The 15,423-nt window shown below is 41.8% G+C and overlaps 1 protein-coding gene across 1 annotated transcript; it reads left to right on the top strand.

Moving 5' to 3' along the window:
- Positions 1–3,064: 3,064 nt before the first annotated feature.
- On the top strand, positions 3,065–14,097 carry LOC113162788. The gene is made up of 16 exons (XM_026360987.2): positions 3,065–3,202; positions 3,956–6,899; positions 7,564–7,699; positions 8,100–8,243; positions 8,517–8,565; positions 8,697–8,833; positions 9,113–9,216; positions 9,435–9,545; positions 9,731–10,003; positions 10,233–10,312; positions 10,503–10,712; positions 11,524–11,593; positions 11,674–11,790; positions 11,971–12,044; positions 12,256–12,325; positions 12,765–14,097. The coding sequence occupies exons 2-16, from the start codon at positions 3,966–3,968 to the stop codon at positions 12,912–12,914; spliced, it is 4,659 nt and encodes a 1,552-aa protein (XP_026216772.1). The 5' UTR covers positions 3,065–3,202; positions 3,956–3,965; the 3' UTR covers positions 12,915–14,097.
- Positions 14,098–15,423: the final 1,326 nt, after the last annotated feature.

Here is a 15,423-nt window from a genome sequence, read left to right as displayed (position 1 = left end):
GATTAAATGCTGCCCCTATTTTGATTTTGAGGGTTTTCACCTCCTAACAGATTTTATTTACTGATTCCAGTATTTTTTAAAACTAAACGTGAATAGATGGATTATTTCAGTAATAAAATCAACTTGAGACTTTATTGTGAAATTTAGAAAACATTAAAGTTATAAATACTTTTTACTTGAAAACCATTTCTATGGTTTTATGTGCTTTGAATTTCTGGAATGTAATTTCACATACTAGATTTTATTTATTTATTTATTTATTTATTTTTAGTTATTTGTTTGTTTTAGAAATTCTAATTTGTGAATTTCTAAATTTGTGACCTCAAATAAAAAAAAAATAAACGTTTCTTTTGTGTTTCTTTTTTATAAATTGGTCAAATTGAGTTTGATGCTACTCAGTAGATTTAGTTTTCTTTAATGGCATTTACAGATTAACAGTAAATACCCACTGTGAGTTGGACTCATCTATATCTCTGATATATTTTATTGAGTGTCGTTCACGTTTCACAGTTTCACTTTGGGATCTTATTAAAACTTCTCGTAGTAACCGCGGAGTTTGTTTACGTTCGGGAAAGTAACGTTGGCGTTTTCTGAAGGGAAACTAAGACCCACACTCGACTAGCTTAGCTAATTAGCCCGCAGCAGGAAAACCAGACATCAAGCCTGACTCCACAGAGGAAAAAGGTGACAGGTGAGTTCCTGTGTCACAGTAAAAACCAAAACAACTCGAAGTTAAACTGCATCAACATTAAATTAACTTTGGCTAGTATATGTCAACCGTTAGCATCTCTACCGTTGTTGTTATTGTTCGATTGATGCACGCTAACTAGCTAACTGCAGGTAACTAACGTTAGCTAATTAGAGGCTCCGTTATATCAAGTAGCTGCTGCTTTTCCACTGAAATGCCGCTTTCGTTCCGGAAGATAACAGCTCATCTCCTCGGTTAACTTGACTTTTACTCACGCCTGTGTGTTTGGAGGTTTTTTTTTCCTGACGCAGTCTGACGAAATAAAAGTTTGTAGACAGTCCCGTTAGAGCCGTGCTGGGGAGCGGACGTTAACGTTACCGAGCCAGCACCGGGAGCACCGGGAGCACCCTGTAAATCAAGGTAATACCTGGTTTTATTAGTTTATTTGGAGCTGCGTTTGACATAAAACTACCCTGCATGTACCTGCTTCCACTCGCTTTTACTCTGAGACACTTTGAATGTTTCTAAGTTAACTTGTTTTGCAAAGTTGGTCGCTAATTGCTGGAAGCGTTAGCTAGTTAGCTTGAGGTCAGTTAAAATCAGTTAACGTTAGTTACTGTCAGATAAACTGGGAGAGACCAGAAATCAATGAGGAGTCAGGGCTTTGTTTTCACATGTTACTGGTTCTGAGGTTTAAACTCTCAGACCTTCAAGCCGAGTTGATGTCAAGCAGTGTTAGTTGCGCATCTCGTACAATGATAATGTCCTATTTTTCATTTCATTAGCCGGAATGAGACAGAGCTGCCTGTGATTCAGGGTCATTGTGGCCCTGAGGAGATCATTTCTTCTAGCTTGACAGGAGGTGATGGAAGACAAAACCCCACAGTCTGTGCACAAATGTGTATCTAAAGATAGTGTGATGGTATTAAACTTTGTGCATGTTCAGTTTAGATGGGAGGAAAATAACAAAAATAGGAATGCATACTGAAGTGGTTCAACTAAATTGCAAGATTGTCACAATTATAGTCATAATTTTGAAGGTTTAAACCTCATATTGTCCTCAGATGAATTCATTGTGTCCTTTACTCTTGCATATAAAATATATTTTGCAGTCATTCCATTAAGGCTGGAATTGGGATAAGGAAGGATCACAACAAGCAAAACCTATTTAATATACATGTGGGCTCTTGACTATTGTTTTAGGACATGCATATGAAACAACAGAATGCACCTGAACTGCACAGTATCTTAGCTGCATCTTGTTTTTTTAGAAGCCTGGTTTTATTAATATGTGTTGATATACTGCACCCTATGTTTGGCTCAGTGATGTATGAAATCTATTGCCATCTCCACTTTTGGTCTTCCTCTGTTGTCTGGAAATGTTCATGCAACTGTAGCCTTGGCTCATCTGAATTTATAGTGCTCTGTTAGTCCATGGGGATTGGCATACTTGTATGTTGTTGGCACAATAATTCAAATTTTACTGTTTCATATAAACATAAATATACTGTAAACAATTGTGAGAATGTTTGTTATGTAGATGCTTAAGAAATGTCCTTGTCAGTAGGAAGTAATTTACATCAGTAGGCTGTTGTGACTGCAGACTGCTAGCTGGGAGATAAAACAGATTGATAAAAGTAGATCTTTAGATCCTCAAATACGAGTTCTTTTCTGTTTTATTCTAAAGTATGTAGTGCAGTTCTTTGTATTTTGTTCTGTTTGTTGGACGAGGAAGACATTTGAAAAAATTATCTTGGACACTGAAAACATTTTCACTTTGTGAAATTAAAGCAATATGAATAGAACGAGAGAAACTGTTGTCTATCAGAATTGTTTCTGAATAATGTTCTTAACTGATTAATCAATTAACTGAGTTGTGACTTTTGATATGGTTACCAAATTTGATCTGCACAAGTTAGTTCATTTAAATTCTGTTGTTCTTTAGTGATGTAATTTAAACTGTCTAGTTGTAGTTGTTTCTTTTAAAACTGCAGTAAAATTAGTCAGTTAATGTGTTTATTAATCAACAAAAAAATTCATTGAGAAATGTTTTATTAAATCCTCAATCTCTAAATAAACCAAAATATCAGCCAAACTACCACTATTTGTTTTGAAGTAATTACTTTCTATATTGTTTTTCGTCAAGCTAGCTAAAACATATGACATAACATCTGCTTATCACAGACAAATACAATGTTATGACTCCATTGTTTGCTCTGCAGCAGTTCAGCAGCAGTATTTACCAGTACATTTGTAGTTTTAGTGCATACTGAATAATATAGCTGTTGCAGTGTTTCCATCAGGCCAGCTGGTGTTGTGACTCATTTCCTTCTGTCCATCTCTCCCCCCCTGCCAGTCTCCGTGGTGACCATTGACAGTGGCAGCGCTCATCCTGTACGGTTGCCCACCAGCCCGAGTCACATGACGTCAGACCAGAATCTGCTGTGTCCAACTGATCTACAGCTGCAGTTAACGCTCGGAGCACTGGGTCCTGGAAACTACTACTTTTATCAGGTACTGTAACGTTAATACTGGCAGCAAAGTCACAGTATTTGTACACATTTATATAGTAGCGTAAAACTTGACAAACAAAGGAAGAATAGAGAGACGTGGTAGATGCAGATAACTATAGTAAAGTAGACAAAATTATTAGTACTTACAAGTAACTGTAAAATATATAATCTTAAAGAGGCAGGTAAAAAAAGTTGTGTCATCCTGAGACCACTGTTTCTAGACGTTAGCCTGTTTACTTCTACCGAAAAAGTTGCCTCATCTGTGGAGACAGGGAAGTGGAGGGAATAAATGAACATCAATGTAAGGGAAAGGGAGAATGTATCAGTGGGAGGGAAAGAGAAGTTAGTGGTGGGACCGGAGTAAGGGGCAGGGAGGAGCGGACAATGTTGCGTTACTGCTCTGTGATTGGTGGCCTCTGGGCCATGTGCTGACCCTTGCCAAACTGTAGCCTAACTAGGGCTCCCACATACTTTCATACACACACTGTGACACACGCACACACAAATAAAATGGTGTGCAGATCTCTTCTGAGTGGCAGCGACATGTGAGCTCCTTCACATATGCTATTCTGGGCAGGGGAGAAAAAGAAGGGGGAGTGAAGGGCAGGGGGCCAATCAGGGTGGGAGTAGAGGATCTTTTCTCTTTCTGCATGTGGCTGAGCAGTCGTGAGGAGCAGCTCGTGGTTTTGTGTCCTGTTGTTTAGGCTGTCGGTGTGTGTGGCCATAGCAGTCTCTTGTTTTATTCCCACTCTAGGCCGGAGAAGATGGGGTGCTGCTTTAGTAAGGAGCTCAATCCCGGCCTGCAGAATGAGAGGAGCAGTCTGTTACAGCCCCCTCATCATGATGGGCTGAATGAGGTGACAGAGCAAGTCAGGCAACACGCTGTGGCCGTAGCTCAGGATGTGCACTTGGAGGAAGAGGAGACACGTGTGCCAGACAGACCAGCCTGGAGGAAGTCTCTGGAAGATGAGGAACGACCTTCAGAACTGGACAACAAAGTTTGGACAAAGACCGCTCTGGCCAGCAGGGACAGCACCACGTGTAGTAAGAGGGACCCTAAACTAGCGAGCACTCATGAGGAGAAGGAGGCTATTATTATCCCAACCAGCACAAACATGCAAACAAACACAGATACAGAGGCTGATGTGACACACGTTGCTAGGCCCAGCTGTGAGCCGGCTCCCTATATGGAGGTGCTCACACAGAGTCCAGTCAGACAGAAGATTTTGGAGAATGCCACGCTTAGGGCTTTATGGTTCAATCAGCTCCCAGATGGGCAGAAGCAGGACAAAACAGCAAAATGTTGGTCATCTCCTGCCGGGTTACCCTCTGCTAACGTCACAGTGCGTGAGGTGTCCGATGACCAGCCACTGTTGGTTAGTGGGGTTCAGGAAACACAGCGGGATTCCCCCATAGCTGAACATAGGCATGGGGAAGGTGAGGAAGCCGGTGTCATCACAACACTGTGTCAAGGTTTCGAAAGAAAGACCCAGAGCTTCTACAGCATATGTTCCATTGACGCCGATGACCTTGAACATGACCATGATCACAGCCAAATCCAAAAAACAGCTGGAGCAACACAGACTGAACACACGGCGGAGGCAGAAACAGCTGCTCTTTCGTGCATAGTGGACTCTCTCGTCACCAGCCAATCGCACACGGAGGCATCTGCGCTTTATATATACACCAAAGAATCTAAAATGACCAGCCAGTCACACGATGAGGAACCAGCTCCTACACAGTCACCTGCTGCTGAACAGTCTGCCACCGCCATCCTGTCACAGTCTCACTTTGATCATTTATCCTCAGCAAAACAGATCAAGCCATCTCCACATGTTGTTTCCCCACAGCTGGCAGACCCTCTGCCTGACCTGCTGCCCCTGAACATCAGTCAAAAAAGCAATGAAGAGCCACAGTATTCCACAAAAGACAGCCCTCAGTCTGAAGATTGTATTTGCCAGACAGCTGTAAAGAGCACAGATGAATACAAGGATGTAATGTCAGAGGAGATAATAGTTACTAAGGAGTGTGTTTGTTTAGTGGATGAGAGCATGTGCTTGGTGCACCACAATGCAGCAGAGGTAGTCCCCAGTAACACAGAGGAAGTGGTGGTTAACGTCTGGGAGAAAGACTTAGGGGAGTGTGTGAATTCTGCCTTTAGTCCTCTGGACGGTCACCTGCATGAATCTGACCACACTGCAGAGCAGCACATGCACACGTCCAACCAGAGTCCCTGTTCTTCTAAGCTTGGCCTGAAACCGCTGCACAAGGAGGAGAAAGATGCTCTGTCTGTGTCTGTAGGACACACTAACATAGATAAACCTCCTCTGCAGAGTGAAGTCATCTCTGTGGGTATCTGCAGAAGTCCTCGTGAGGGGGGTGAAATTGACAGAACACCTACAGAAGTGTTGTCTGCTGTGTCATCACCACTCATTGACCTCACACCCTCTCCCTCCCACACAAATGTGATACCTCACTCAGAATTCACTGAAACCGCATCTCATCACTGTGACGCCATCACATCTGACATATTAGAATTTAGCAGCATTAAACCTCAATCGCCTGGATGTGATCATAGAGATGCCAAGTCTGGTTACTGTGACAAACAGGGTGACGGTTCTGATGTGAAAACTGAAGGTGAGGTGGTGTCCTACAACAATCCACATTTTCAGGATGTCCTAGCGAGCAGAAATGACAGACAGGAAGGTAAAATAACAAAACCAGGACCTGAAGAGAACAGCGAAGATGCTCAAGGAGGAGATCTTACTGAAACAAGTCAATACACCTCTATCCTAGAGACAAGCAATTACAAATGTGATGTCTTGTCTGAGCAATGTGATAACTGTACACATGCAAATACAATCATCAGTGTTCAGGACCCTGAGAGTGGCATTGAAGATTTAAGTCTCAGTCCTCTCACTCAACCCCGTTCTGCTGATCCTGATCTTTTTTCCTCATCTACGTCTGCATCTGTTGAGGAAGGTGAGCACAGCTTTTGCTCAGAAACTGAAACTTTTACTACTGAGAAAACATGTAGCTTACACCCAGAAATAGTTACCTCCAGCCTTTCATCAGACTGTGAGAGTGCTCACGTTGAAGTCAGCGACACTGCTGACTGTTTACCTCAAAGTAAAGGGTTATCTAATGGAAGTCACTTGGAGGGAATTAATCTGATGATGTCACAGAAGGAGCTCACTGCACAGGCTGGCATTCCTCCTGAAACTTATAATACTTCATCTACAGAGATTCCTAATGACTTACCTTCAGTTTTGGACTACGGCACCATGATCACAGTGGATCCAGCTCAGGTTGACATTTATGCCTCAACTCCATCTTATGAGATTCACCTCCTGGGTCATGAAGTCTCACCAGCTGCTGAAGAGAGAGAGAGAGAAGGAGGGATGAGAGAGATGGTGTCTGAGCTGCTGGGTGAGGATGCAGATTCCTCCGTCTGCCGCCTCTACCCCCACCCATGGATCAAACTGGGTCTGGAGGATGGCTGCAGCGAGTGGGCTCAGGGGGTTCCCGAGACCGAGCCCATCCAGGATAAGAGCAAGACAGGCGCTGATGGAGAGCAGATCCCAGAGTCTGTCTCAGAACTCCAGCCCTCAATGGCTCTGCTGGGAGCTTACCCCTACAGCACTGTGATGCCCCAGGGATTGTGTGTGTGGGACTGGCACACAGATTGCACTCAGTCTGTAAGTGTTCTTGTAGTGGGGCAGCTGGCTTGAGTGAAAAGTGAAAAGCTTTGTGCTATCAAAATGTTTTTAATGAAATGCATGTGATTTTTAGTTTTTGTTTGTGTGTTTGTTAAGTTTTGTTTTTGAGGACAGAGGAAGGACCTGAGTGACTCAGTGACTCAATTGCACTGTTTATTGGTCTGTGAACGACACACTGAGTGTCTACTGCTTTAATCCACAGAGACTGTTATAGAACAAGTGGTCATTGTTCACCAATCGTCCTTGATACATAATCACACTTTTATAAGAATGAGATAAGAAATGCCAGAGTCATAAAGCAGGTACAGACAGCTTGGGGAAATAACAGCCTTGATATGTCAAGGTTAGGTTAATCAGATTCAGAGGGTACCTTATCAGAAAAAGGCCTTTTGCACAGTGCAGCATATAACAGGTGGCTGAAGTGTTCACACTAGAGCTTCAGCTTCAATTATTACATTTGACAGTACATAAGTGACATTTCTGATATTAACTAATATTTAGTTTTCTTGTCCTTAACACGCATGATATGTACAGTCTGCTCCATATTTATTTTCTAAATTAGTAAATACAAAATAAATAAATACATCTCATTTAACTTTTCATGTTAGTTAAATATTGTGCACATTTGTGTTTCTCTTTTCAGGAACCCCTTGCTGCCCCTAGCCTTAACCCTGAAGCTCAGGTATGGACCAGTCACAACTTTGATGTCCCTCACACCGCCTATGTGGAGACTCAGCAGCCATGGATGCAGTTCCACACCGATTTGACCAATCAAGAAGGTAGGCCGGACTAAACAGTTCCAGGACCAGTGTAAATATTAGATTTCAGTCTATAATACTTATATGCATTAACACATGGATATAAAGTAGGTAGCAGAAGCTGTGCTCTGGTGACTCCGCATTGCAAATAAAAGCGAAACTGAAGCCACAACAATCAGCATTTCCTCTGTTTTTTTTAAAACTCTTTGATGTTGAGTAGCAAATGGACCCTCTGCTTCAGTTTCTGCCGAAATCAAGTCTTTATCAACTGGCCTCGTTACTCTATTTGGGAGTTTCTTTATGATGAGGCATTTTTAATAAATTCTTTGAACAAGATAAACAACAAATTGCTAAACTTAATTGGCTGCATGCAGCATATAGTTGTGGTACTATGTTCAGATGCTGTCTGGTTGATTTTTAGGATACATCCCAGAGTTTGACCTGGAGAGTATGGGCCTGGTAGAGGCTGTGACTGAGGCTGATCCCAGCACACTGGAGTATCAGACCCTGACTGCTGAATCTCCTACGGTTAATGGAGAGCCCAGCGGCCCAACAGTGGTCCCAGGTACAAGTCTGATTTGATTGTTTTATTAACTGTACTCTTCTTTTTTCACATTAAAACCTGTTGCCTTTACAGTGTGTTGGTTCGGCTGTGGTTTTGCTCATTTCATTTTTTTTTTTTTTTTTTTTTTTTTTTGCATGTGATTACATTTTATTTACTCAGTAACCCATGAGTCATGTCACCATTGATGCATCTGTGGCTTATTTCTTGTCCATTTAGCACTGTTTTTTTTAAGTAAAGACTCTTGAGCTCAAATGTGACTTCCTTTGGTTTCAGATGAAATTAGAGAAGAACTCAGAACAATTTTGGAGTCCTGTCTGACCAGGTGACTCACAGCACATCATTTTTCTGTAGTCTGGGAAAAACATTGTATTGTTTCATCCTCTACCTGTGTTTTAAAAAGTGCATTTTAACTTTGAAACAATCTGAAACTTGTGTGATTCTGTCCCTCCACAGAGAGCACCTTGGCAACGATCTGTATCTCAAATCTCAGATGGATAGTGACCAGTATGTTTCCATCGCAACTCTGGCCAGTCTCGACAAGATCAAGAATCTCAGCACGGACCTAGACCTCATCTCTGACATTCTGAAATGTCAGTGTTTATTTGTGCAAACGTTTTAATTTGAATGAAAAATTAACCATCAGCCAAACATAATAAGGATTTAATATTCAGAAAACAGAGTGAAGTAATAATTAAATAATCTATTTTTCCAAAATAGTGGGAAATAATTTTGTCACCAGTAAAAACTAAATTATAGAATTTCATCCCTGTATAAAGATATCGTTGTGGGACACAGACTGTGGTGATCGTGGTTTACTGTTGCATCTTTATTTCTGTATCCTGACTTTTTTTAATTTTTTCTGCTGGCAGCCTTGCCACTTGTCCAGGTGGCTCCGTGTGGACAGAAGGTTCGGCCCAGACAGAGCCGGTGTGTTGTAATCCTTCGCGAGATTCCTAACACCACACCTCGGGAGGCAAGAGCCCAGCACCCACGTCAAAACAACCTAATTTAGCAAAATATTTTTAACCTATCTAAATCTTTACCCAGTAGTAGTCGATTACTTGGATAAAAATCCTATATTTTCATCTGGGCATATTTTTTGGGAACTCCATTACTTCCTGTGGACAGCAGCCTGTGCTCATTGACCTAGATGACTATCATGTCCTGTTTAACATTACTGTCGTTGTGCAGGAGGTGGAGGCCCTGTTTGACGGGGAGAATGTGCCACAGTTCCTGAGCTGTGAGTTTGTGAGCAATGACAACTGGTTCATCACTTTCAAATCAGAAACCGATGCACAACAGGTAAAATGCAACCAACCGTTTTGCAGTTTTGGTTCCTTAACCATCAAGTTAACATTTACCATCCAGTAATCTTTTTGTTTATTAGAATAGGCAACAGTGTAACAGGAAGACTGTTAAACAGCTGTCAAACCATGTAGATTGTATATAAAAAAATTAGACTCTTTTTGTTCTGTGCATATCTTCAGGCCTACAGATACCTGCGTGAAGAGGTTCGCACATTTAAGGGAAAGCCGATCATGGTGAGGATAAAGGCCAAGACCATGGCAGTCACCTCCTACGCTCCAAAAAATGGCTATGCACCCCACCAATTGGACCAGTGCACCAATCGTTACGGTTCCTACTTTTCCCCAACCACCTACCAGCAGCCCTGCCCCACCCACATGCCAGCACAACAGCTGTACGATTTCACAAATGAGATGTGGGCCTCAGCTGCTTCAGGATACTCAGAATGTGCTGAGGTGAGTCAGTTTTAAGTTACAATGAGGTCTATCAGGAACAGGATTTATTTTGGTGTTACCTCTGGAAAGTGTAGAATGTGCTCTTCCACCTTGTCATTTTTCTTTTTGTACTGTAATTATGAACACTGCGGCTGGTTGTGGATCATTTAGTGTGTGGGCAGTAGCTTCCTGTTCTTAAGCAGTGTGATTTAATTGCTGTCAAGCTGTTGTTTTTCCTTTTTGTCCACAGCCTCCATCACTGATGAGTGACTTAATGAATGGGCTCCCAGTAGCCTCCCACTTCAAACCTTACAACCCACACAGGCCTAGGTAGCTACTTATCCTTTTGTTTTATGCTAGTTGTCTTATAATTGTTATAGAAAATAAACGGTTGTAAACCTCCCATTTATAAGATGTAATCATATTTTTATGATCATATCTGTGTAGCTGTCAGGCTGTTGTTAATTGTGCTGTAAATACACATTGGTCAGTGTAACCTTTAATCAATAACTGCTTCAAGGAGAGGCTCAAGGTGGTCAAACCCTGGAGACCGTTGGCAGTCAAACCAGAATGACTCCTCACACTCATCAGAACAAACATCAGTAGAGCGCTCCTCTTCCCCAACAAAGTCGGGTCGAGGGCGCTCACGGGGAAGCGCACGCCGCCAGAACAGGGGTGGAAGGATGGAGCCCAGTAAGCAAGCCTTGTCGCCCCCTTCTGAGCGGGGAAGGTAAAAACAATCTGTCTGTCTTCAGACGTGTAGGACTTAAACCGTAGATGTGTACAAACTGTTTAGTGGTTAGTAGTCCCATACAGTAGTACAAATCATGTATTTGTAGTTGCATTGCAAAAGCCCTTTATTGGAATATTTGATTTAAAAATATATATACATATCAGTCACATTATATTTCCACTGCCACTGTATTAACGTCAACATCAGAAATGTTGCAGATGAGCATAGCATGTGTGGTTTTGTCCATTTGGCTCGTTCCTTTGGAGGCATGTTCACCCTGATTTATTATAAACAGACCAAGAGCTGACTGACAGGTAACTGAACACTTGTGGCAGCTGTCACCTCAGCATCCTCAGTGCTGCATGGGGAGGATATGTTACACAGACCGAGGTCATGCAGGACTTTACTGAACCTTTTGTGTTTATTGTTTTCTGTTCTCACAAACAAAATCTCTAGCAACAAAAGATCTTTTAGTCATGGCTGTAATTAATCTTCACGTCATAAGTTATGATGAACTGCTAGAAAAAACTGAATATTTGACTATAAAAACCTATATACAATGTCTACTTCACAGCCATTGGTGCTGCAATGTGGGGAGTGATTTTTAGCCTGAAGCGAGGAAGGTTTGAGAAGCATCACTTATACATAACTACAGTTCCTAAAGGTGCACATGTGTAGCCCTCTTTGCCTGTACACAATGAGATAAACACATACAGTTATTTGTTTGATTGAAGCTTTACTGCAGAAGTATCTGCTTTCACTGAGAGCTGCAGTAAATAAGTGGTCGCTTTGTGTCTCTGCTCTGAAGGAGAGGAAACTTCAGCCAGAGGAGAAGAGAGATCCCGAGGTCATGGGACAAATCTGCTGGAAACAGTCATGTAGGTATCCACTGAGCAGGGTTAGTGTTTGTAGAGTTCACTTACCTGAGGCTTGATATTAACCCACTCTGTTAATGCAGAATGCAACAGCTCGTCAGCCGTCTCCTCCTCTGGAGCTTGGCCTGACAAGCTTCCCTCCTCTTCCTCCAGCGAACACTGCCGTTGCAACAGTACCTATAGCTAACAGCAACGTTAAGGTAACAAGTCCCTCTCTACCTGACACACACACACACACACACACGTTGCTCATCTTAGTCTGATGCTCAACAAGGTTAACAGGCTCTGTATTCACACAGTACAACCATGCAGACTAGCATGCATATACACTGACACTGGGCTTACATGCACTAATGATTAAACTGTCTTGTTCGTCACAGGGCCCAGTCAAAGACAACAACCCTGTTGAATCTGCACCAGCAATTTCACAAGAGCCTGACCCAGTCTCAAATCAGTGAGTATCCCTGAGGCAGCAGCTGGATGATGATGATGATGATGATTTACTGTTCTTTTTTTTTTTGTTTTGTTTTTATTTATCTTTTCTTTTTTCATTTAACTTACTCAATATTTATTTTATCTCAAAATAAGTCATACACTGTTCAGTTGTCATGGTGCCAGCTATGGTCCTGCTGTCTGTATTGAGTTTGTTTCACTTGTCTCCATAGGAATGTGAACAAGAGTGTGGAGACGAGAAGTGAGGCCAAACCTACACAGCTCACACAGGACCCAGTTACAGTAAGGCTTGATTAGCAACTGGTGTTAACTAACTCTTATCAAAATTTGAAAAATACTGGATGTGAAGGAAATAAGTAGTTAATAACAGTAGTTTTTCCTTTTGAGCTTCTGTTGAAATATTATCTAACTGTTTCTATATCATATACCAGCTAATTATCAATGTTCCCAAACTGTAGTGTGTCCAACAGAGAGTAGTGACAGGTTTATTTTTCAACTGTGTGTTTTGGAATTGCAATTTAAAATTTTCAAACATAAATTCCCGCTATAAATGGTTCTCTCTAAAAAGTTCACTGATCAGCTGTTGGAAAAGTGTTGGTAAGCCCTAACAACAGAGCAGTGTGGGAAGGATAGGTTTGTACTTGATGGGTGCTCTGCTTTTAAGCCATGAATGTGTTGGAGAGAAAACGCTGATCCCAGCTTGCGTTCTGATTGTCACCAGGAGTCCAAGAAGCCAAGCTACGCTGAGATCTGCCAGAGAGCATCGTCCAGTGAGCCGGTCCCACCTGTTGCCTGCTCAGAGGCAGAGCACATCCCCACCTGCTTGGGTCACACGGTTGAACCCAGCGCTGTAACCACAGCGATCAGATAGGATGGCAAAAAGACACATTAAGTTTTTTTTTTTGTTGTTGTTGTTTTTTGTTTTTTGTGTGTGTGTCCTGGAATTATTGTACTGTCCTACTTGTACAAACAGGCTGCATGCTGACTGGTTGACTGTAGAACGAACTGTGTGTATGTCAGGGATGTTAGATTGAGCACAGACTGTTTAAATCAACAACACGTAGGTTTGGATCTTGGATTCATCATAATACTCCTGACATATATTAAAGTGTGTATGGGACGTGGGTGGGAGAGTCTTACCACTGACTGGTTCAGAGCGGGACAGGCTGGTCTGGATCCAGGGTCGCTAATCAATCACAGCACATCCTTCCAGATTGGAGATAAGATGCTGGAAAGATTCTGCAAAAATTGATCTGCTACGTGACTTTTATTTCTTGGTTTGCAGTTCAGTTTAGTTTATTGAGACTGGTTCCACTTTGATTTAGTCGTGTTTACGCTGAAGGCAGTGGCGCTTCTTTTCCTGCTGTTTCTGTGTGTTGTTGTTTTCTTGCTGTACAGGATGTTCTGCCATGGCTCTGAACTTGTTGTGGTGTTTTTTTGTTTGTTTTTTTTCCTACATCTGTGTTGTTCTTTGGTCTACACAGCTGCTGTGGGCACACATGATGCTTTTTCTCTAAATATTAGTGCTAGTCACCCAGGTTGTTTCCTTTTCAGATGTCGAGGCCTGTAATGAACCAAGGTCCAGTGTGTATTAGTGAATACTGAGGATTGCACCTCTGTGTTGATTTAATATTTTATTTGTCCAGGAATTCAAATTGAACTTGTTCCCTTTGAAAGCACTGAATCAATTCTTTATATCTCTGCATTATTTTTTTTAAATTTCATTTTAGTATTTAATTTATGTCATTTTTATTTATGTTAGTCTGCAGTGCTTTAGTCAGGTAGGTGCATGTTAGGTCATCTCATAAGGGAAGTATACTTTTGCCTGGGTGGAGTAGTTAGTGAGTGTCCAAGAGCAAATACTGTTGGACTGTAACTTGAGAACTTGAATTTGATTAAACCGAGTCAGAGGTTCTTGTATAAAAATATACAATTTTAAATGTAAAGCAGTTGTCATGGAGAAAGAGCAGGCATGATTGTGGCACATGTTATGTTGTTTGCACAGGTGTAAATAATACTGAACAAATATTAAAGAAGTGCCTTTGAAGTTAAAAGTAGTAGTTTTGTGTTTATGTATGTTGGTACATGAAATCAAAACTAGTTTTATTTTGATTTCTTTTTATATTTACACATGGATCAGCCACAATGTTAAAACTGCCTGCCTGTCATTGTCAATCCCCACATGCATCAGTGAGCCTTGGGCACCCACGACCCTGTTGATGACTAATGGCCCTACCAGCTCCTGCATACCAGGAACACCCTGCACGTCCTGCTGTTTGTCTAGACGTCATAATGTTGCCCTCATCAAAAGGGATTTGGATTCTTAAACCTGACAGTTTTTGAATAGACCGTTCACTTGCTGCGCAACATATCTCATCATTTCACTGGTCCTCTTGTAACGAGAGACTATATGTTTTAACAGGCGTTAATGTTGTGGCTGATTGATGCATGTCTTACAGGAACACACCGTTAGAGGACTCCACAAAGAAAAGCCTTGCATCACGCTGTGCATCACGCCTGCCCTCAGTTGTGGTTCTGTTTTGTAACCAGCAGGTGGCAGATGAGTCACATCACAACTGTGACTTCACCACTTATTTACAACCAGCATGATATGATTCTTGGAAGATCTGTAGGACCTGTGAATGAAAGAATACTAATCAAACTGATTAGACGTACAAAACGATGCTCACTTTCAGTATGTGTCACTGCCCCCTTGTGCTGCTTGTTCAATCACACTGAAATTAAAGGCTGCTTGACCTTTAATATTAATCACGTCGTTGTGTTGAGGTCCAGTTTGCACACTTTGAGAGGCAGTGACCAAGCAATGAAGAAAACAGGCAATCTGTGCAAAATGTGAACGTCACTAACCGAACACAAAAGGCGAACATAAAGCTTTCAGTACGCAGGAACACTCACACCTTCACAAGAAGGATTGATTTACCCAGGACCAGCAGGTGAGCACTGTTGGTTTAGTTATACATCATCATCATCATCATCATCCGGTCACTGGATCAAACAAAGTCAATTTCCTGGGTACTTTTCTACCCATAGTACTGAGTATATTTACCCCTGTGTAGTGTCGGGGCTTCTCTTGACCCCAACACTGGGTGTAATCACTGTAGTGTTGTCTGATAAAACAGGTCACAGACAGTGATTGTAGAAAAAGGTGGTGCAACATGACAGCAAATGGCATATAAAAATGAATTTTGAATAAATAAGACAACAAAAACACTCCAGTTAGTAAGTCTAGTGAGCTTCATGTTATCAACCTGTTATTGTAGTTGAGATTTCTCTGACATTGTAGAAGAATGAAAGTGAAACTTCACTCCATCAGTGTCTGTGATCACCGGGGGCCCAGGTGTAGCTACACTGCGCCCTCA

Source organism: Anabas testudineus, chromosome 2, assembly GCF_900324465.2.
Source record: "Anabas testudineus chromosome 2, fAnaTes1.2, whole genome shotgun sequence".
Classification (NCBI taxonomy): Eukaryota; Metazoa; Chordata; class Actinopteri; order Anabantiformes; family Anabantidae; genus Anabas; species Anabas testudineus.
The sequence above is the reverse complement of the archived record's forward strand: the minus strand, read 5'-3'. Positions and strand labels throughout refer to the sequence as shown.

What these genes read in the sequence shown, in the direction of transcription:
- LOC113162788 (XM_026360987.2), top strand. Translation starts at nt 3,966, where the DNA reads ATGGGGTGCTGCTTTAGTAAGGAGCTCAATCCCGGCCTGCAGAATGAG. An exon ending in CTAACACCACACCTCGGGAG is followed by an intron (nt 9,217 to 9,434) that starts GCAAGAGCCCAG and finishes GTCGTTGTGCAG; the next exon opens with GAGGTGGAGGCCCTGTTTGA. An exon ending in TCACACAGGACCCAGTTACA is followed by an intron (nt 12,326 to 12,764) that starts GTAAGGCTTGAT and finishes GATTGTCACCAG; the next exon opens with GAGTCCAAGAAGCCAAGCTA.